The following is a 19,683-nucleotide window of genomic DNA, read 5'->3' as shown; positions in this document are numbered from 1 at the left end:
GCAAAACCGGACCTTGACCCTCCCAGGGAACGTAGCAGTTCATTAAAAAAAAAGTCCCCAGCTGGTGGATCTGCGGATGTAAGTAAAAAGGAAAAAAAGAGGGCAAAAAAACTGTCAACTTATTACCAAATTACAAACAGAGGAAAACGAAAACACAAAATTTCCCATTCGGCTTCGCTTCTTACTTTCTCTCTCTTCCTCTGTCTCTTTTTTTTTTTCTTCTTCCTCCTTCACAACGAGCCGGTTGATTCTTCTCCTGGTCTCCTTTTCTTTTTCACTTTTGCCTGTTCACTCCTGTTTGAAGGGCAAGGTTCGGCCAAAACAAAAGAGGGAAGCATCAAAGACACAGCGTCCTAATCTAAACGCATTCCGCTCCTCCCTTTGTTCAGGAGAGCTCTGTCGTTCTTGGAACCTTCCATACTAACCAACCTAACCTAACCTTCAATCCCTCGAACCCCCAGCCTGCCTGGTCTGAGTCCGTCCTCTCTATCTCCCTCCTCCCCTCTCGACTCCTCCTCTTTCCTCCCTCTCTACCTTTTTTCTTTGTCCCCTTCTCCTCCAGATTACCAGCCCCGGTGACCTCCCGTCCTTCAGACCGGCGATAGGACTATGTGCTAGCGTCGTCCTCCCTTCATCCAACCCCAACCTTTCCTTCGAAGGGTCAAACACTCTTGTGTCCGAACCTACAACTCCAGTCCGAACTAGCTTGGCTTCAATGACCCTGTGGAGGAGGCTCACATTCGTCGGCACAGCGATCCCTACCGAACCAACCCCTCTCCTCCAACATTCCTGACGGCCCCCGAAATATCTGGACTTCCTACAAGAGGGTTGCCTGGCAGCTTGTGTGCATTGTATGGTTGCTGGGATCACAACGTTGCTGACATGAGTTGGGATCAACCGGTTCACAGGTATGTCGGTTGAATTTCCTACTCATCTTGTATTACCGGCACACGCGGGGCTGCCTCTCTATCACCACACTCCTTACTAGCTACAATTTCTCCCTCATACTGGTTCCTTGCTCTTTTGTTACTGCAACTTTTCCATTGTCTTCCTCTTAATTTCGGACTTTTATCTTTATATGCACATCAACCCTCCGCCCACATTGGTCTCCTCTGGCAGTATATCGTGTGGGTTGCGGAGCTCCTACCGAGCTCCGACCCTCCAGCGGTAGCTAGTGTGCAACATGATGCTGACAGAGCCGTCTTTCTCGTTCAGCTTCAGCTATCCCAACGGTGAACCTCAGACTCCTACGAGGACTCCCCCGACAACCACAATCTTTGGCGATTCCGCTTTTCAGACCCCTAAACTCGAATCCAGCTTCTTCGATCCCCGGGTTACCTGGGATACTTCGGACCCCTATGCCTCGAGTCCGGAATTCCTCCGCACGCCCCAGAAGTTTGGGCTGAGCACACCTTCCATCAATCCTCTCCGGCTGCCGGATACTGCCCCCGACCGACCGACCGATACTGAGGACAATACCCGGAATGGCAAAGCGGCGGAGCAGGACACTGATACGGCCAAGAGACGTCGCCCGTCAAGGCCACATGGGCATGTGGGAGAGGATGGTCCTCGCACAGTAGATTCAGCCAAATCTGCTGCGACAATTCAGACCCCTCCTCCCAGCAGTGCTTCGAGGAAGAAGGTGACGGGACTTGACGAGGCCACTGGTACAGGTCGACGGCCGTCCGCTTCTAGCATGATTGGCGGTCATTTAGAGACTCCCAGTCGGTTACTGGGTGCTTCCCCACGGCTCTTTGGAGACCTTCAATCATCCTCAGACCCATTCCAGCTAGGATCAATCGAATCCGGCGCCTCTTCATTCTTCCCACAGCAAAGGCTATTCTGGGACCATGATCTCAATCAGCATGAGAGCAATATGGGCCTGTCGGCCAGTAACAATCTTGACTTGTTTGACCTCCATGCCAATGACTCCTTCCACGTCAACCACACCACCGCCCCGGATTCTCACATCCCACAGTTGCCTATAATCGAAGGGAACATGGACCTCCCCGATTTCAATAATAGTAGTACATATAACCTCTCTTCGGGGGTGACCACTACCGACGCCGCCCTCTTTCCTGCCCCTTTCTCCACTTCCCCTCGCCGCCCTATCACGAAAGCAGAGGATCCAGCACTGTTCCTGAGCTCCCCTGCACGCCGATTTGGTGGACTGCAGCCGACTCCTGAGAAGAGGCTCTTTTCCCGACCGACTCGCCAGCCCTACCATCACCAAACGGAGGAGTCTAAGAGAGAGGAGCTCCGCCGCGCTCGCAGCGTCAACCACCATATCCCTGTCTATGAGGATGATGATGACGATGACTACACCCCCCGTCAGATGAGGCCGACTTTGACTCGTAGCCTAACGCACAGTGCTATTGCAGGGTCTACCAGCCGACCGGGGTCTGGGAGTATGATGGCTTCCAGCAATGGAATCCGGAAGAGTCCCTCCAAGGGTCGCTCGTCTCCCATCAAGCCCGTTCGTCATCAGCTGTCGAGGGCAAATTCAGTGGCTGCTACTCTGCCCAGACGCTCTCAGTCCGTAGTCCTCAAGATAGGCAAAGACGGTAGAGCTAAGGCGGAAATGCAACCTGTGCCCGAGGCATCAACCGGCTTGACGGACCCCCTCACAGGAATGGACTTGGATGGCTCCACCACAGAAAGCGAGTATGACTCGGTGGACTACTGTGAATACCCAACTGTCCCCAGCCGCAACCCTTCGTTTGCCTTTTCCGACGCCAGTGGGGCGACAATTGCTCGTAGTGATTGTGGTTCACGGCCCCATTCGAAGGGTTCCTATACCTCTACGGCAGCGTCATCCTCAGGACGAGCATCCCCGTGGGCTGACGCCGGTCGAGCGCCTTCCAGACGACCACAGTACAAGCCTACTTTGGATGACTGGAAGCGCACCCCGAAAAAGCAGTTGACAACGCTCCACTCAGACCTATCTTACCTCAGTGCCGGTTCCCTAGGCGAGCCTTTTGCTGATCCCGAGGATGACAGTGGTGATGCCCAGCATGCACTCCGAAAGGTCCTCCAAGAGAGAGGTCGGATCCCTCGTCCGCACACTGTCAGCTACGGGTCGCGGATCAGCCGTTCAGCCCGCTCTCTCGCTCACCTCCGATCATCCCCGCCACGATTCGGTGCGGAGCTTGACCTCAGCTCACGAACCACGAACACATCGCCCACGACCATGACCGACCCCGACATAGCCACCCCCGTCACCGACCGCTTCAGCAACCCGAGCAATGGGACCCGGTGTGTCTGCAATTCCATGGACAATGGTGGCCACCTCATGATCCAATGGTAAGCCATAGCAATAACTGTCTATGGATGGCTACTGATTGATGAGCAGCGAATCATGCAGTCACTGGTTGCACACCAAGTGCGTTGGACTGGAGCGGGCCAACCTGCCGTCCGTGTATGTGTGCATCTTCTGCGCCCAGACACCCACTCGAAAGAATCATCGGGTCCGAGTGCCTGTCGGGGCTTCTGGACATGCCCCCACCTCGCCTTTAGCTCATAAATCCTACCGATTTCGATGAATGTAATGACCATGGCGCCCGATTGGCGTCCTTCCCTTCTTCGTGTACCATTCTCGCACCGAGTTTTTGTACGACTTGGACCTACATCCCGGGTGGGTTCCTTTTTTTTGCATTTATGGTCTCGCCAGTGAGCAGGCCTACGCCTTCATTTTCCTTTTTCTACCGGGTTTCCTTTGTTTATCTGTGTGCCAGAGCTTAGACATACCCCCATTTCCTTGCGACGTACATGTCATCCGCTTCGGGCGGTTATGTATCACATCCCAGCGGTAACTGCTCACCTGTGGATGTTGGATGTTTTTAATTTGTCCTATTAATTGTGTGGCGAGAGACTTGTGATACCTGTACTCTTATATGTTCGCCACCTCGAATGAAACCACTACCATGAAGTACTACATTAGCAGCAAGTAGGCCTGAGTAGGCCTGCTCCTACCAGTACATACTCCGATGTAGCGTTCGGTAACGGAAATACCGTACCGCTTTTAAGGCGGTGAGATGTTCCTGACGAGATCGGAGATTGACGCACTCCGATTGGTGGACCTGACGCTTATCGGCTCACCGCCCGCGATAGGCACGTGTGTGGTCCCGCCTCAATGATTTTCGCCGTGGCGCCGATGACTCCTCTGATCCTCCTCCTTTCCCTGAAGTGTTTCTGTCCATCCTGTTTTCGCGACCCTCCTTCGTTCGTCTTTGCAGATGTCCGCCTCCCTCCCCGGCAGCCGGGACCTCCCTCGGTCTCAATATGATCTGACAACCTACTGGGGCCGCGTGCGGCATGCGGCTGACCTCTCCGACCCGCGGTAAGTGGGAAATGCGCTCGATGTGAATGAGTGTGTGAACTTTCGCTGACGCCAATTCCTCCAGGATGATGTTCGTGTCTTCGTCCGGCCTGGAGCAGGCTAAACAGCTGGTCTCCTCGTACAAGCAGAACCATCTCCCGCATATGACTCCGGAGCTGTGGCGCGCGAAGAAGGTGGTTGATTCCACCCTTCACCCTGGTGCGTTCTCCCCCCTTAGCCAGCGATTGTGAGGAAGAAACCACCCAGCATATACTCATACACACCAACAGACACTGGCGAGCCGGTCTTCCTTCCCTTCCGCATGTCCTGCTACGTTATGTCCAATCTGGTCGTGACAGCTGGTATGCTTACGCCGGGACTGCAGGTAAGTTACACACCGACACGCTCCAGCCTCTTAAACCCGACCATGGATTTTCAAACCTGACCAATAAAACCAAGACCACCGGAACTCTTCTCTGGCAAATCGCCAACCAATCGCTCAACGTCGCCATTAACAACGCGAACGCCAACAAGTCCACCCCGCTGTCCGTCCCCCAGATCGCCAAGTCCTACCTCATGGCCGTGTCAGCCTCTTGCTCCGTCGCTCTGGGTCTGAACGCCCTCGTGCCCCGTCTCAAGGGCATCTCGCCCAATGCGAAGCTCATCCTGGGTCGTCTTGTGCCGTTCGCCGCCGTGTCTAGCGCCAGCGCTCTGAACGTGTTCCTCATGCGCGGCGAGGAGATCCGTCAGGGTATTGATGTGTACCCGGTGCTGTCGGAGGTGGAGAAGAAGAAGCTCGAGGAGTCCGGCGAGACGGTGCAGAGTCTGGGCAAGAGTAAGAAGGCGGCTACTATTGCTGTCGGCGAGACGGCTATCAGTCGTGTGCTGAATGCTACCCCTATCATGGTGGTCCCGCCGTTGGTGTTGGTGCGGTTGGAGAAGACTGCTTGGTTGAAGGCTCGTCCAAGGATGATTATGCCTCTGAACTTGGGATTGGTCCTGGCGACCTCCCTGTTTGCCTTGCCGTTGGCCCTGGGTGCGTTCCCCCAGAGACAGGCTATTAGCGCGACGACTCTGGAGCCGGAGTTCTGGGAGAAGGGTGGTAAGGATGGTCAGGTGGAGTTTAACCGGGGCATGTAGATAAAAAAAAGTTTACCTTGGTTTGGCAGGTAGGGGGGGCGTTTGTTCATAGCTGTTGTCTTCGGGTCATCGTGCTTTGCAATGCTTTTTAGATTGTTAGACCGTTTGTGGATAGATCGTGTGGTTGCATATATATACTATTGTGGTGAGCATTGGTCTTGAGAGAAGCCAAAGCATGATTATATGTGGAATTCCTATTCGACTTAAATTGCAACGCATATACTACCTCTCACGTCAACACTCTCTCGGTTACAACTGAAAATATACTATATATCTACTTACTACTATAGCCTCTAAGGTACATAGTACTTAAGTACTTGTAATGCCTACGTTATATCATGAAGGGTCTTATACATATATCACAGTAGTAAACACATATCTAAAAGTGATTAGTAGTCATCGTTTCACCAGTAAGTCATGGATATAGGATTCCGAACACACTATTCTATACCATCACAGAATAGTTGTACAATAGTTTTAAGTTGTAATACCCTCATCATTACTACTAGTACCCTACTAAATCACATCTATATATAATCAAGTGTTGAGAGTACGTAATGTCTAGCTATAGGTTTACCATATAACATATCTTATCTTATAAGGAAAGCATAAGACTTTCATTGTATATTTGTATATACTACCATGTGTACTGATGGAAATAGCTCTCTTATATCGAGTATACGTATATTTACCCCCCTCCTCCATCACCAAATAGCTAGTAGCAGTGATGTCTTTCAAAGACGCCTATACATTCTCATGCGCAATAATCACACCCCTCCCGGGCGTCCCTTGATCGACATCAAGTCTTCGAAAATATAATACCGAGTCAGTGGTAGTACTGACTACTATGCAAATCTAGAGTTAATTGTAGCTCAGTCTCAGTAAGGACTACCGACTAGTCCTAGACTTAGATTCAATCGAGTAATTCGTCGAAGTCGAATTTCGCCATTTAACATTTCATGAGACCATGAGAGAGATTGCATGTAAAAGTACAATGAAGGTAATCGAAAACACACACCCCAGCAACATTCCTCCATCTTTCTTTCCTCCAACTGGTTCGTACAATGTGATCATGGCGATGCAAGAAAATGGGAAGTCTAATCGAGGGGCTTGATTCGATCGTGATAATGGAGGAATTAGTGGATGTTGTTTTCTTGTATGGAGGAATGAGTATGATAGTGGTGGTGGTTGAATGTTTTGATGGCCAGTTGTTAAGTGGAATAGTTGGGTGCATGCATGCACAAGGGTGAGTATCTTGTAGAGAGTTTTTGTTGGTGGTAACTCGGCGAGTGGTGGGGATGGATGATAATTTGAAGTGAGATGTTGTGATGTTGGAGTATGATTGTGTAATTAGAGCTGATGAGATGCTTTAAGGGGAGATATAGTAGTAGTAGTAGTGGGGAAGGGATGGGTTAGTATTGTAGTAGCCATTCTGTTATTGGGAGGAGATTAGGATTTTCGTACCTGTCTTATTCTATTGTTGCGTGTACTGGTATGATGAGCAGTAGGGATGGCTGTGAACATAATGCTGTTTTGAAGATCATCAAATTGTCCATCATATGAAGGTGGTGGCATTGGTATTGGTATATGAGATGGTAGATGGTAGCGCCAGAGAACTCCGGGTCCGTTGATCAGTCGTAACGAGCTCATAAAGGTAAGTAGGTAAGGTAGTATCAAGTGGTATAATATATATACATCGGTAGGAGTGGTAGTTCACAATGCACACGTCTATGCATCATCATCGCCTCGGTCCATCCGAGGAAACAGACAGACAGACCAGAGGGTACTGCTCTACCGCGTCGAAGAACAAGTCAAAAAGGTCAAGAATCATAGTCGAAGCTATGCAGGAGATAAATCGTCATGTCACCAGCGCCCGTAGACGTCAATAAGTTCCGAGTATGAGAAATCACATCGAACGATGCTGCGAGAAGAAAAATGACGATATAAAAAAAAACGATGAAGCACAACACAAATCCCATAAGCCCACAAAGCCCCAAGTCCAGGCCACCCGGACTGTATAAAAAACACATAAATATAAAATGGTATGTCCCTCCGATGATCAATATATGTCGTACTGCTTTTTTGTCCTCATCGGGGACTGGTGTAGTCAGGCCCCGACCAACGGTTTCTTGTGTTCACAATGAAGCATGCAAAACCCCATACACCTTGCCCGACTCCGGGCATCAACTCCGGGATATCCCATCCATGTACCCTCCGTCAGTTCCATTACCCAGTTATCGTCAATCGGCTAGCACTATCGCCAGGCCATCCCTGAGAAGTAGTATCCAAACAGAAAAATAACATCCCTCTATCGCAAATGTGGCTGTACCCATACATGCTAACGCCTGGTGGCTGTCGAAGGGTTTACCTCGACGTACCAGCCTCTTGGTTTAGAAGGGCTCCGCAGCGTCGGAATATTAGCGCGAAGCTAGATCACACCCGATACAAGTGTCCAGCGGAAGGCTGTCCAAATCAACGCCGCTGAGTGGTGCGTTGCAGCTGCTCCCCAATCCGTAGGGCTTCAGTGCCGTCATCCACCAAGGACTCCTTGAACCACTGGTGCTTCAACGCTTCCTTGGCCGTGATGCGGTTCTTCGGGTCATACACGAATATCCGCTGAAGGAGATCGAGGAATAGTTTATGGAACTTGGTGTTGGTCGGGATGAAATCCTGCGGCTGGTTAGCAATCCTGATCCGGGTCCAGGCCGTGAGTGGAAGGGGCTCGTACCGGAAGCTGCTTCATTGCCCTCACATACTTTCGTGAGGCACGTGTAGTCTGATCGTTCGGGTATTCAAGCTTGTTCCTGTTGAAATACCTGGGACTGTCAGCATAGTTCGACCGGTGTAACCAGGATGCAACTTACTTGGCGGCCTGGTTTTGGCCTGCGCTGCGACCGCCTTGCATCACCTGCCTCACTAGTCTAGTGTCGATGCGGTCGCCGATAACAGCTTCCATCATGGCAAGGTGCTCCAGATTGTCATGCGTCTGGAAAAGGGCATCCCCAGTGAAGAACTCCACGAGGATGCAACCGATACTCCAAATGTCGCAAGGGAAGCTCCAGCCCAAATTTAAGATGATCTCGGGGGCCCGATAGTGTCTAGTGGACACCACAGACGAGTGATACTCATCATCAAAGGTGGCTGACCCAAAGTCAATCAGGCGGATCTCACTGTCCAACAGCACACGTCTTTGACGTGCACTCCGGGAGATGGCATGCGAAGAGGATGGGATGGTGCGATTATAGGTAAACGTTTGGTAAGCGTTGCTGACGAGGAGGATGTTTTCAGGTTTAAGGTCGGTGTGGATGAGATTAAGGTCATGAAGGACTGAGAATGTCAGCTGGATATCCCGAGTGATAGGCACATTGCCCAAAGTACTCACAAGCTACACTGGTGAACAGCTGTCGGGCGAAGTTTTGAATCTGGCTGCTGGGGAACGGCACAAAGCCGTTTCCCTTCAGAAAATCGAAGACACTTTGCCCCAGCAGATCCGTCACGATACAGATGTGATTGCGATAGTCAAAACAATCTCGTAGGTGGATGCACTTGTTGCGGTTCTGCTTGTCATTGGAGGCCAGTGTGGACAGCACCCGAAGTTCAATCCGTGAAGCATCCCGGTACTTTTGGATGGAGCGGATGATCTTGACGGCACAGCGGGTCTTACGCTGCTTGTCAAACGCTTCAACCACCTTTCCGAAGGTACCTTGCCCCAAGAGTTTGATGATCGAGTCTGCGAGAAGTTAGCATCGATCGCATCTGGATGAACAGCAAGGCAACACATACATCGCTCCGTCAAGGGAGTATTAGGATTGACAATATAATGGCCATCGTCATCATCATACTTCTCGCCTCGATTCGCATACTACAGTTGGTTAGCAAAGAAGGAAAGAAGGAGGAGGATGGGGGAATGACTTATATAACGTACATCGCGGACCACAGGTACCGGAACATCCTTTGCCTTGATGGGCGGCTTCGGCGGCGGCACATAACTCAAGAACGCATCCCCTGCGTTCTCCAACTCCCGCCGTTTCTGCTCATCGCGAGCGGACTTGCGGGTGGTTACGCGCTTGCGTTTCTGGCCAACATTGGCATCTTCGTAAATGATCCCATTACTGGCCCCCGAACTTCCCTGGGACAGAGATGTAGGAGCCGTGGTGTGCAGAGAGGTTGTCCGATCAGTCGACAGGGAGGCAGCCGATGACTCCTCGCCATAGTGTTGTGGATTGATTGAGTACGACGGCCGATCATAATACGTGACGTCGTAGGCCGACTCGATGCCAGTGCGCCGTTTTTTCCCGGCCGGCTGAGGAGCGTTGCCGTTGGCTGCCGTGACGGTGGACGCTGTCGCGAGACTGCGCGAGGAGGCCTTGGACTGTTCCGGAGGGGGCGTGTCATCGATGACAATCACCTCCTTCGGAATCCCATTTTTATAGAACTCGCCCCAGTTAGGCTTCCTCCTCCGGGTGCCCTGCGCTGTTGTGCCAGCGCTCACAGCGTTGTGGGCTGGAGGCATTGTTGTGGTGGCAGTGGTTGTGTTGGTGGTTGTGGTAGTCGTTGGGGTGGGTGCGGTTGGCATAAGCTTCGGAGATTGCACGAAAGGAAGGGTAGTAGGCGTCGGGGCGGAAACGGGATAGGGATATGAAGAGGGGACGAGGCGAGAAGTGGCTGCAGCGGAGGTGGTGGGATAGGAAGCGTTCGGTTGGTAGGGTTGATGATGGGGGTATCCGTAGTGTTGCTGATGCGGATGCGTCGCGGTAGCCGTGGAAGGGGTGGACATGATGCAAAGAAAAAGTGTATACTAGCCGGATGTCCTCACGGCGGATTCCGGCTAGATGAGAAGGAGAGAGGTGGAAGGGAGAGAAAGGAAGGAAAAGAGAAAGGAGATAAGGACGTGAAGAGGAGGAAGAGAAGAAAGAGGAAAGGAGAGAGAGAGAGGGTGTGGTGGAGGGGAGGAGATTCACAGTCGCCGGATGGTCGTCGGCCGTCCGAATTGTCGTAGTAACAAGCGGCAGTCGTTCGTCGTAGTAATCCTAATCTCTGCGTCGGACACCCGGGGATTCTCGTGTTGTAATTCCAGCAAAAAGTGGAGTGAAAAATTGATGGGGGGTATAGAAAAGAATCAAAAGATAAAAAGGATTGCAAGAGAGAAAAATAAAAGAAAAAGAAGAGTCAAGGAGAATATTATCGGGCAAAGGAAAGGAAGAGCGAGTCGAGAGGCGTGGGGATCACTTGGCTGGAGGGATGGATGGATGGCGAGGCGGTCGGTCGGGGGAACCAGCAGAGCGTCCGAGAAACGCTTCGTACGGTACGGATGAGCTCACGAAGGAAGACTCATTGGGTCACCGGGCGAGCCAAAAGAGAAATCATTGAAGTGTCGAAGAGCATCAGCTTGGGGTGGTGGGTTTATCAAAGAATGGTGAGCATCGATGAAAGGGGGAGAAAAGCAAGAAGTAGTGGTGGTGCTCCGCGAAGACTGGAATTTGAAAATGGGAGAGGCGATGAGATCTGGTGACAGAGAGACGGCCTCCAGAAAGAACTGAGTTGCGCTGGAACGGGAAATTCCAGCGCCCAGAGAGCAAGTGAAAATGGGAACCTTCCCAAGAAGTAAGTAGTTGGTAAGGACCAGTTTATCCTCGTCAATTCTTGCCTGGATTTAAACAATTCGGCCTACAGCATCAAGCACTACAAAGACGACGGACAATAACAACTACAAGTCTTCTCCTATGAGGGGGAGATCAAAATGGCAGCGTGCAGAACTTATTCCTTCAGCCCGCATTTTACTGACCAAAAAGAATACAGACCGAACAGAACCTCCTCTCCACCATTACGGCAGTCTCAAGGGTCATGGTGGATGATGGCGCCTCGCCGCACGAGCACCACCACAGAAGGTTTGTTCGGTTACGACACAGACACACACACACACACACACATACAACTCGCCCTCTTCATCCTCCATTCCAGTCGGTGTCATTGGGCCTTCTGGATCAATCAATCCTCCGAGGAAGCCTATTCTTCGGCTGGACACCGTCTTCGATGTCGGGTGTCTTGCTTGCCCTTTGGCGATTCCCCCTTTTCTCTATGCGGCAATAGCCCATGGAAGGGCAATCGCGATTATCAATAATAGTAATTCCAATCCCAAACAACGATCTGGCACGGTTTTTGTAGGCGCAGATCGCAAGGCTCATCTAACCCAACCAGCCCCGGAGGCAAAACATAGCGCCGGAGTTTGAGGCGAGTCTAGGCTTCCAAGCTCTGGATGACATCCACCGGTTGAGGTCCTTTCTTCCGCGAACCGAAATGTCAGATATGAAACACGTTACCAATTACCCTGCGAGACCCAAATGGTCAGGTAAGAAAGAGGGATGATGATGATGATAAGGTATGGGTGGCATTGTAGATGTGTTCAACCGGCCTTTCTTGTCATCGCTCTACTCGTCTGCGGTCGTCGCCGTGCAGTGCTAGTCTACTTAGTAGTAGTTAGTGGTGATGGTCTGGTGGCAATATGTCGTCGTGGCTGCTGTTGCGTTTCGGGCACCTTCAGACGACCGGAGAGGGCTGCTGCATGACATGCGTTTTTCCACCTGGGGGGAAGTAAAACTAAGAGAACTCGTTTGCAGTAGTGAGAAGAGATGCCTCGTACCGCCAATTTGCCCTGGGAGAAGGTTTAATAATAACCCGAAAGAACGATGCTCTGGATGATGACGCCGCGGAGGCGTCTGATTGGATTTGGGGCGGCGAATCTCCGCTTTTTCGGCCTTGTGCTCCCTTCGTCCCAATTCTTTAGTCCCTGATCTCTGACATCATTCCCCCGAAGTTGATCCTCTTGTTTTTGAAGTTGGGGGTGGTACCCTCCCCCGCTGAGTTGATCATGCTCTTGGGGAACCCCGCTTTGCTGCTCTCGTCTGCAGAAAAAAGGGATCGATCGTAGGGATGAGAGGGCGATGATTCGAGTGTGACTGGAACGATGGCTGAAAGTCTGGTGGGCATGCTGATTGGTAACTCTCCCCGGGCAAACGATGAAGTCAGATTTAGTTGTTCCGGCTGAAAGAGACTTGCGTGTTTGGTCCCACCCGATGCCCCGAACGATCTAAGCGTCAACCCTAAACTGCTCTGGGAAACCTCGGGCTTGGCATGCAGTACAAATGGCCTAAGGTACGAAACAAACTACAACTACGCGGGAAATAGTAAGGAACGAAGGGATAGAAGATGGTCAGTCTGCTAGGCAAATATGTCATATCATTTCAAATGTATGAAATGCAGTGACCGAGTTGATACACCGGCAGACGGAGTCTACCCATGTCGTTTCTTTCATTTCTTTTGTTTTGCTCTCTTCTCCCCGTGGCACACTGGCAAAGCCAAATATCATCGGGGCGTCAAATTGTCGTCTTCCAGACAACACGTCACTGAACTGTCCGACAATATCCACAGTCCCCATATACAGGCGTTTGCTGCTCACTGCCGTCAGTTAGGAGATAGAGCAAGCGGGCTGCAATAGCAATACCCTGATTCCCCTCCGTAACACACGGGCATAAGAAAAAGTAATACATCCACATGAAATATCGGGCAGAGACCCGGGTCAATTAAACAGGGGGTAGTAAGCTTGGAAGAACGGAAGAGAATCGGGAGCTTGAGTATTACTCAGACAATAGTCCGGGGCGTCACAATCGGATGCGAAAAGAATGGGCCAATGCACATACAATGAATGATAAGAACACCAACTGCGAGCACTGCGGAGTATGCAACCTTGCCAAGTAACCACGATCCTGCGCAGTCACAGCACGGAACCCAAAACGGAATTACAAACCGCTGAAGCGACACATGCTAGGTAATCTTAGTCCGCTCGATCCTCCTTCACATCTTTCGAATAGGCCTTTTGTACGTGTCGGGGGCCTCTGCCATCCAGCTCCAGCATGAATAGAACATCCCGGACCTGGATGCCGGCACCTTTGTCTTTGTCTTCTCGCCATGTTCCCAGACGTTTTGCAGGCACGGCGGCTGGCTCACCGGAACGTCCGGGTTTGTCCGCGCTTGCAGGCGGCGTGGCGGTGTTGACCCGGGACGGCGTGGAAAATCCACTGCCAGCTGCTGCACCACGATTTAACCACGAGTACGTTTTCTTGCTTCCAAACATGCGACCAGATAGCATGCTGTTAGTAGCCAGGCGCGCGGTCTCTACTGACTGCTGATGTTGTTGAGCCTCGCTGGCCTTGGCATCCATGAGCTTTTTGGCTTCCTTCTTCGACATTCCCTTCTTATCGATGCTAGGGGCTCTCTCTCCGATCGGTGTGGAGGCGCCGGAGCCAGGGATATCCACAGATTCTGATCGGCTCGCTCCCCCTTCTCCAAGGATGGCATTTGCGCTGCGCTTGGTACGTTTCGCAGCACGGGCCTCTTCGCTGGAATTGTCCTTTTCCATAAGCAGGCGATACTTCTCCGACAGAGGTTTGGTACCCTGTGATTCGATTGCTGAATGTGGGCCTATATGCCAATCGATTAGCCTGGAACACTTCTTGAAGCCTCAGGGTAAACATACGCTTGAGTGGTGTGCTAGGATTTTCCACACTCCCATTGACAGCATTAGCCGATGTAGCAACGTCCTTCCAATCAGTGGGGACAACCCCATGCGAGTGTGCGCGTCGACTGCGAGCCAGTGTTGAAGAATAATCGACCACCGTTCGCAACCGCTCCTCACATGCGATAGACATTAAGCTGAGAATGTCCAATAGAGGTGCACCGGTCTGGTTCAAGATTGTCTGCCCGGAACGTATGATCGATGATCCATCTGGTCCAGTGACTTCAATAGGCTGTTGGCGACCGGGTACGGGATGATACAGCCCTTCTGCCGGTATACGGACTCCGAGTTCGAATCCACGTTTCTGCAGCCTCTGCTCCAAAACCTTAGTCCACAAGAAAGAGTCCTGTAAAGTATACTGTGCGCGCCGAGCTGCCTCAGTGTCTTCGCGAGTCGGCTCGTTAGGATCCTTGAAGGGCGGAGGAGGCTGCGTCGACGGCTCCCTGTAGAAGGAATCCTGCGTAGTCGCCGGCTTATATGGGGAGGGTTGTTCAAAACTAGGAGTCGTAGGAACGCTCCCAGTCGTAGACGCTTGTGATGTGAATGAAGTATTCACAGCAGGTGGCACCGGTTGTTGAGGTTGTTGCTGCGGAATCTGTGGCTGTGGAGGGCGAGGTGGTTGTTGAGCCTGCACCGGAGGACCAGAGTAACTGCTTGTCAGGTACGCCTCCTCTTCCCGCACATCAATTCCTGACGATGCTAGCACATCTGTGAGCTCAGCAGCATCGGTAGCCTTGTCTGCCGGTCGAGAAGGGGGTCCCATCGCGCCTGGAGGTGGAGGCGGAGGAGCGGGAGTCTGGGGGACGCCGTTCATATTCATGGTCGGTGTAGTCATGGGAGCCGGCTGGTGTTGCGGTAGTTGTAACGTCCCAAAGCTAGGTGAGGCGTAAGGAGACTGGGACTGAGGGAGAGGTGAAAGATGTTGGCGCTTGAGAGGTGCAGGGACACCACCGTTTACAGGCGACGGGGCACCAGGTGAAGGTGAGGAACCCGGCGGGGAAAATGACTGCGTCAAGTGTTGTTGCTGGGGCTGCGCCATGGTGAATGGATGTTGTGGCTTCGATGAAAATTCCAACTCGAAGAAACGAAGGCAAGACCGAGTCACGGTTGCGCTGGACGCCAGAAGGGAAGGTGTTTTCGCGTTGTATGTATGTAGGAAAACCGGGCGGACTACTTTAACCGCCTCCGCCACCAAGTGAGACCATCTCAGGTCATCGCAAGTAAGATCTGAATGGCGTAGAGAGATCGAACAGGGAGTCTTGGTGAAGAAGTGAGCACCGGAGGGAGGGAAGAAGGTCGACGGGGTTTATCGGTGTTACTCTCGCGAACGGCGAAGGGGAGCTTCGCACCGACGAGGTTTGCTGTTGCGGCGATCCGTCCGAGAGCATCACGTGGCTGGCTTAGGTAAGTCCGCGCCATGTTGGACCTTGCGCTTCTTGGTTTCGCGACTTTCCGTGTCTTTAATGCGCCCAGTTGCAGGAAATGCAGAAGATATAACACACTTTGCCTGTTGCTCAAGATACTACTGTGGCAGATACTGCACTGACTGTTTAAATTCCTGCAGATTTAGATCAGGTTCTGTGCAGTACATGTCATGGGCAGTCAATCCCGCGTCAACTGACATCCTACGGAGCAGACGCAGCTAGTTTAGGAATATCGGCACCTCCAGGAACACCATCACCTACTATTGACCCCGTCGCATCTGTACTGGCCTGCTGCATACTCTCATCGGTTCCGCATCGCTACCTGTAGCTTATCCGAAACTCCCAATAATGGCCACAAAGCGAAAGGCATCGGCCTTGAATGCCGCGGTGGATGACGAGCCGGCCGATCCAACGGATGAATTGGCTTTCTATTGTCTAGGAGGTGGAAATGAAGTCGGGCGATCATGTCACATAATCCAGTATAAGGGCAAAACAGTGATGGTGTGTCATTCGCAACCCAATGCTGTAACTACTGTTTACTGACTGGTTTTATTAGCTTGACGCTGGTATGCATCCTGCGAAAGAAGGCTTCTCAGCCCTGCCCTTCTTTGACGAATTTGACCTCAGCACGGTAGATATTCTTTTGATCAGCCAGTATGTGGGACAGTCTCTCTTTTGCGTTCCCCTAGTCACCCTTCCTACACCGTCGCCCCCGAGCATGCGGGGATTGTTCATGGCCGTGGATAGCATCCCACACCACATCTCTCCTTGGTTTCCCAGCATGGTGGTAGAGGTCCTCTCTGCCATCATAGCAATTGCATTTGCTCATGTACTGAGAGACACAATACAATATATGCTAGTTATTCATCTTGGTCTTTGCGTTGTATCTCTGTATCCGTGCCTTTTAACGCAGTCTCTGCTACATTGCAATTTCACTCTTGCTCGACCATCTCAATCGGACAGTCGGCTGATAGATACTCTACTTAACTCATAGTTTCCATGTTGATCATTCCTCCGCGCTCCCCTATGTGCTCAGCAAGACCAATTTCAAGGGCCGTGTATTCATGACACACGCCACCAAAGCCATCTACAAATGGTTGATCCAGGATAATGTGCGTGTGAGCAGCACGGCCTCGTCTTCGGATCAACGCACCACTTTGTATACCGAGCAGGACCATTTGTCTACGCTTCCCTTAATCGAGACGATCGACTTCAACACAACGCACACCATCAATAGCATTCGCATTACTCCCTTCCCTGCTGGCCACGTCCTTGGTGCGGCAATGTTCCTGATTTCGATCGCCGGCCTCAACATTCTCTTTACCGGTGACTACTCTCGTGAAGAAGACAGACATCTGATTCCAGCCGAAGTTCCCAAAGGTGTGAAAATCGACGTGCTTATCACGGAGTCGACGTTCGGCATTTCGTCCAATCCCCCCCGCCTGGAACGTGAAGCCGCCCTTATGAAAGCCATTACCGGAGTCCTGAATCGCGGAGGCAGGGTCTTAATGCCGGTGTTTGCCCTGGGTCGCGCCCAGGAATTGTTGCTCATTCTGGATGAATATTGGGAGACACATCCCGAACTTCAGAAGATACCTATCTACTATATCGGAAATACGGCTCGCAGATGTATGGTTGTGTATCAAACATATATAGGTGCAATGAACGATAACATCAAGCGACTCTTCCGTCAGCGTATGGCGGAAGCGGAAGCTAGTGGTGACAAGAGTGTCAGTGCAGGGCCCTGGGACTTCAGATTCGTCAGAAGTTTGCGCAGCCTGGAACGTTTCGACGATGTAGGGGGGTGTGTTATGCTGGCTTCACCAGGTATGCTCCAGACAGGAACTAGTAGGGAGCTTCTGGAGCGGTGGGCCCCGAACGAACGCAATGGTGTGGTCATGACAGGCTACAGTGTTGAGGGCACAATGGCCAAGCAGATCCTGAACGAACCAGAGCAAATCCCTGCGGTCATGTCAAGAGCAACGACGGGATTGGTGAGGCGAGGCATGGCTGCCGGAAATGAAGAAGAGCAGAAGGTTATGATTCCCAGAAGATGTACAGTGGATGAGGTCAGTTTCGCAGCCCATGTAGATGGAGTTGAGAACAGAAATTTCATTGAGGAAGTCTCTGCACCTGTTGTGGTATGTAGCCCCGTTTTACCTCTCGTCACAATATGTTTGGATTACTCATTCTCCTTAGATCCTTGTGCACGGTGAAAAGCACCAAATGATGCGTCTCAAGTCGAAGCTGCTCAGTCTTAACGCCGAGAAGACCGTCAAAGTCAAGGTCTACACGCCGGGTAATTGCGAAGAAGTTCGCATTCCGTTCAAAAAGGACAAGATCGCAAAGGTAGTGGGTAGATTGGCTCAGATCACGCCTCCTTCGGAGCAAGATGATGGCCAGCTCATGTCCGGCGTCCTTGTCCAGAATGGCTTCAACTTATCATTGATGGCACCCGACGATCTCCGCGAGTATGCTGGTTTGACCACCACCGCCATTATATGCAAGCAGCATATTACGTTAAGCTCTGCAAGCATGGACCTAATCAAATGGGCTCTTGAAGGTACCTTTGGTGCCATTGAAGAAGTCGGCAAACCACAGCAGGAAGTTGTCAAGAAGGGACAGGAAGATGAATCCGACAAAGCCAACGGAGACAAAGTCAAGGAGGAAGCCGCCGATGAAGAAATCCCCATGGGAGATACGCAAACTTACCTGGTCATGGGTTGCGTGCTCATCCGATACTATCCTCGTACTCGCGAGGTCGAACTTGAATGGGAAGGGAACATGATGAACGACGGAGTTGCTGATGCAGTCATGGCAGTCCTCCTGACTGTTGAGAGCAGCCCTGCGTCAGTGAAACGTAAGTGGCAGCCGCCCATAACAATACCTATGAAGAACCATCCTGCTAACTACAAACCATACAGAATCCGCAAAGCACAAGCATCACCATCACCACCACCACCATCACCATCACGACGATGACCACACCCACCAAATTCCCAATCCCCACTCTAATGTCGGACCAGAAGAGCGTTTCCGACGTCTCCTCATGATGCTCCAAGCCCAATTCGGCTCCGAGATCACAGCCATCGAGCGCCCACGCCTACCCCCCAATAGTATTACCAACGGCACTACTGACAAAGTTGACTCCGACGACAAGTCAACCCCCGTGAAGGAAGAAGAGGAGGAGGAAGAGGAAGAGGAAGATGACCTAACAGAGCTAGAAGCAGCCGAGATTTCTCGTCTCCACGCACTAGGCATTCCATTCCCGGGGCTCGAAATCAAGGTCGACAAGCACATCGCCCGGATATGGCTGGAAGATTTGGAAGTGGAGTGCGCCAACCCTGCGCTAAGGGATCGGGTGCGCGTCGTTGTCGAACGAGCCGTGGAAACCGTGGCGAGCATGTGGGCAGAGGGACCTGCGCCTGCTACAGTGGTGGCTGCAAATGGAGAAAGCAAAGATCAGGATGTCTCTACGGGATTGAAGGCGACAGCGATTGAGGCTAAAGCGTGATATGAATCTGTAATTGGTGTATGTAACTATAAGCTTCTTGATATGTTCCACTTGAAATAGTGACTATTTCCTCCCACCAGTACCTTAATTTAGTAAAGGCCGGCTATATCGGGTATATGAATCATACTCCTCCTCCTCCTCCTCCTCCTCCTCCTGCTGCTGCTGCTGCTGCTGCTTCAATGCTGCTTAATGATGGGTCAGGTGTGGATTTGTGCGGGTAGTCAACATTGCTGCTAAGAAATGTGTGCTGCCTCATGCAGTCCACGTCATCGTTTCAAGCCTGCCAATGCTGTCATCGCACCAATCTGCTAGCAACCCAGAAATCCTTATATGCTTCATGGAGTTCATTAAGCTGAGCATCTGCTTGCATGGGATCCTTAGTAATCACCTGCATACCCAGCTGAATCCAAGGCATCTAGAAATTCGTTGAGCCGTTCCTCAAATAAGTCGATTCCTATTCTCTTCTCAGAGGCCTTGACTGTAGCATGTCTTTCTATTACATTGATTGTCGGAATGTAGTCTTAATGTAGGTAAGGTCAGCCCCTGGATAAACAAAATAGGAAATACAGGAATGTCAATAGAGATCAGGCGGATATAATATATCAAAACTTACCGATCTTCTTAGCAAGGCTAGAATCAACCCCATAGAGAAGCACAAAGGTACCCCGACCATTGCGTGGTGGGTGTACTTCGAGATAACGAGAATCTTCTTCAT

The 19,683-nt window shown here is 51.4% G+C and overlaps 6 protein-coding genes across 6 annotated transcripts; 3 read left to right on the top strand and 3 right to left on the bottom strand.

Moving 5' to 3' along the window:
• Nucleotides 1-1,183: 1,183 nt before the first annotated feature.
• On the top strand, nt 1,184-3,542 carry AKAW2_21058A (PHD finger domain protein; the record flags this gene model as incomplete). The annotated part of the gene is made up of 2 exons (XM_041685840.1): nt 1,184-3,303; nt 3,353-3,542. 2 exons carry the CDS (start codon nt 1,184-1,186, stop codon nt 3,540-3,542), a joined length of 2,310 nt encoding a protein of 769 aa, XP_041539884.1.
• A 693-nt stretch (nt 3,543-4,235) lies between these two features.
• AKAW2_21057A (sideroflexin family transporter) lies at nt 4,236-5,458 on the top strand (the record flags this gene model as incomplete). The annotated part of the gene is made up of 4 exons (XM_041685839.1): nt 4,236-4,339; nt 4,404-4,537; nt 4,609-4,703; nt 4,778-5,458. 4 exons carry the CDS (start codon nt 4,236-4,238, stop codon nt 5,456-5,458), a joined length of 1,014 nt encoding a protein of 337 aa, XP_041539883.1.
• Nucleotides 5,459-7,930: 2,472 nt separating this feature from the next.
• On the bottom strand, nt 7,931-10,235 carry KNS1 (putative protein kinase (Lkh1); the record flags this gene model as incomplete). The annotated part of the gene is made up of 6 exons (XM_041685838.1): nt 7,931-8,128; nt 8,187-8,274; nt 8,323-8,785; nt 8,841-9,188; nt 9,242-9,320; nt 9,384-10,235. 6 exons carry the CDS (start codon nt 10,233-10,235, stop codon nt 7,931-7,933), a joined length of 2,028 nt encoding a protein of 675 aa, XP_041539882.1.
• A 3,054-nt stretch (nt 10,236-13,289) lies between these two features.
• Nucleotides 13,290-15,069, bottom strand: AKAW2_21055S (uncharacterized protein; the record flags this gene model as incomplete). The annotated part of the gene is made up of 2 exons (XM_041685837.1): nt 13,290-13,936; nt 13,992-15,069. The coding sequence occupies 2 exons, from the start codon at nt 15,067-15,069 to the stop codon at nt 13,290-13,292; spliced, it is 1,725 nt and encodes a 574-aa protein (XP_041539881.1).
• Nucleotides 15,070-15,236: 167 nt separating this feature from the next.
• Nucleotides 15,237-15,449, bottom strand: AKAW2_21054S (uncharacterized protein; the record flags this gene model as incomplete). The annotated part of the gene is made up of 1 exon (XM_041685836.1): nt 15,237-15,449. The coding sequence occupies one exon, from the start codon at nt 15,447-15,449 to the stop codon at nt 15,237-15,239; it is 213 nt and encodes a 70-aa protein (XP_041539880.1).
• A 353-nt stretch (nt 15,450-15,802) lies between these two features.
• On the top strand, nt 15,803-18,968 carry ysh1 (cleavage polyadenylation factor subunit YSH1; the record flags this gene model as incomplete). The annotated part of the gene is made up of 5 exons (XM_041685834.1): nt 15,803-15,955; nt 16,011-16,108; nt 16,449-17,595; nt 17,654-18,314; nt 18,379-18,968. 5 exons carry the CDS (start codon nt 15,803-15,805, stop codon nt 18,966-18,968), a joined length of 2,649 nt encoding a protein of 882 aa, XP_041539879.1.
• Between the last annotated feature and the right edge of the window lie 715 nt (nt 18,969-19,683).

This window comes from Aspergillus luchuensis, chromosome 2 (genome assembly GCF_016861625.1).
Source record: "Aspergillus luchuensis IFO 4308 DNA, chromosome 2, nearly complete sequence".
In the NCBI taxonomy this organism is placed as follows: Eukaryota; Fungi; Ascomycota; class Eurotiomycetes; order Eurotiales; family Aspergillaceae; genus Aspergillus; species Aspergillus luchuensis.
The sequence above is the reverse complement of the archived record's forward strand: the minus strand, read 5'-3'. Positions and strand labels throughout refer to the sequence as shown.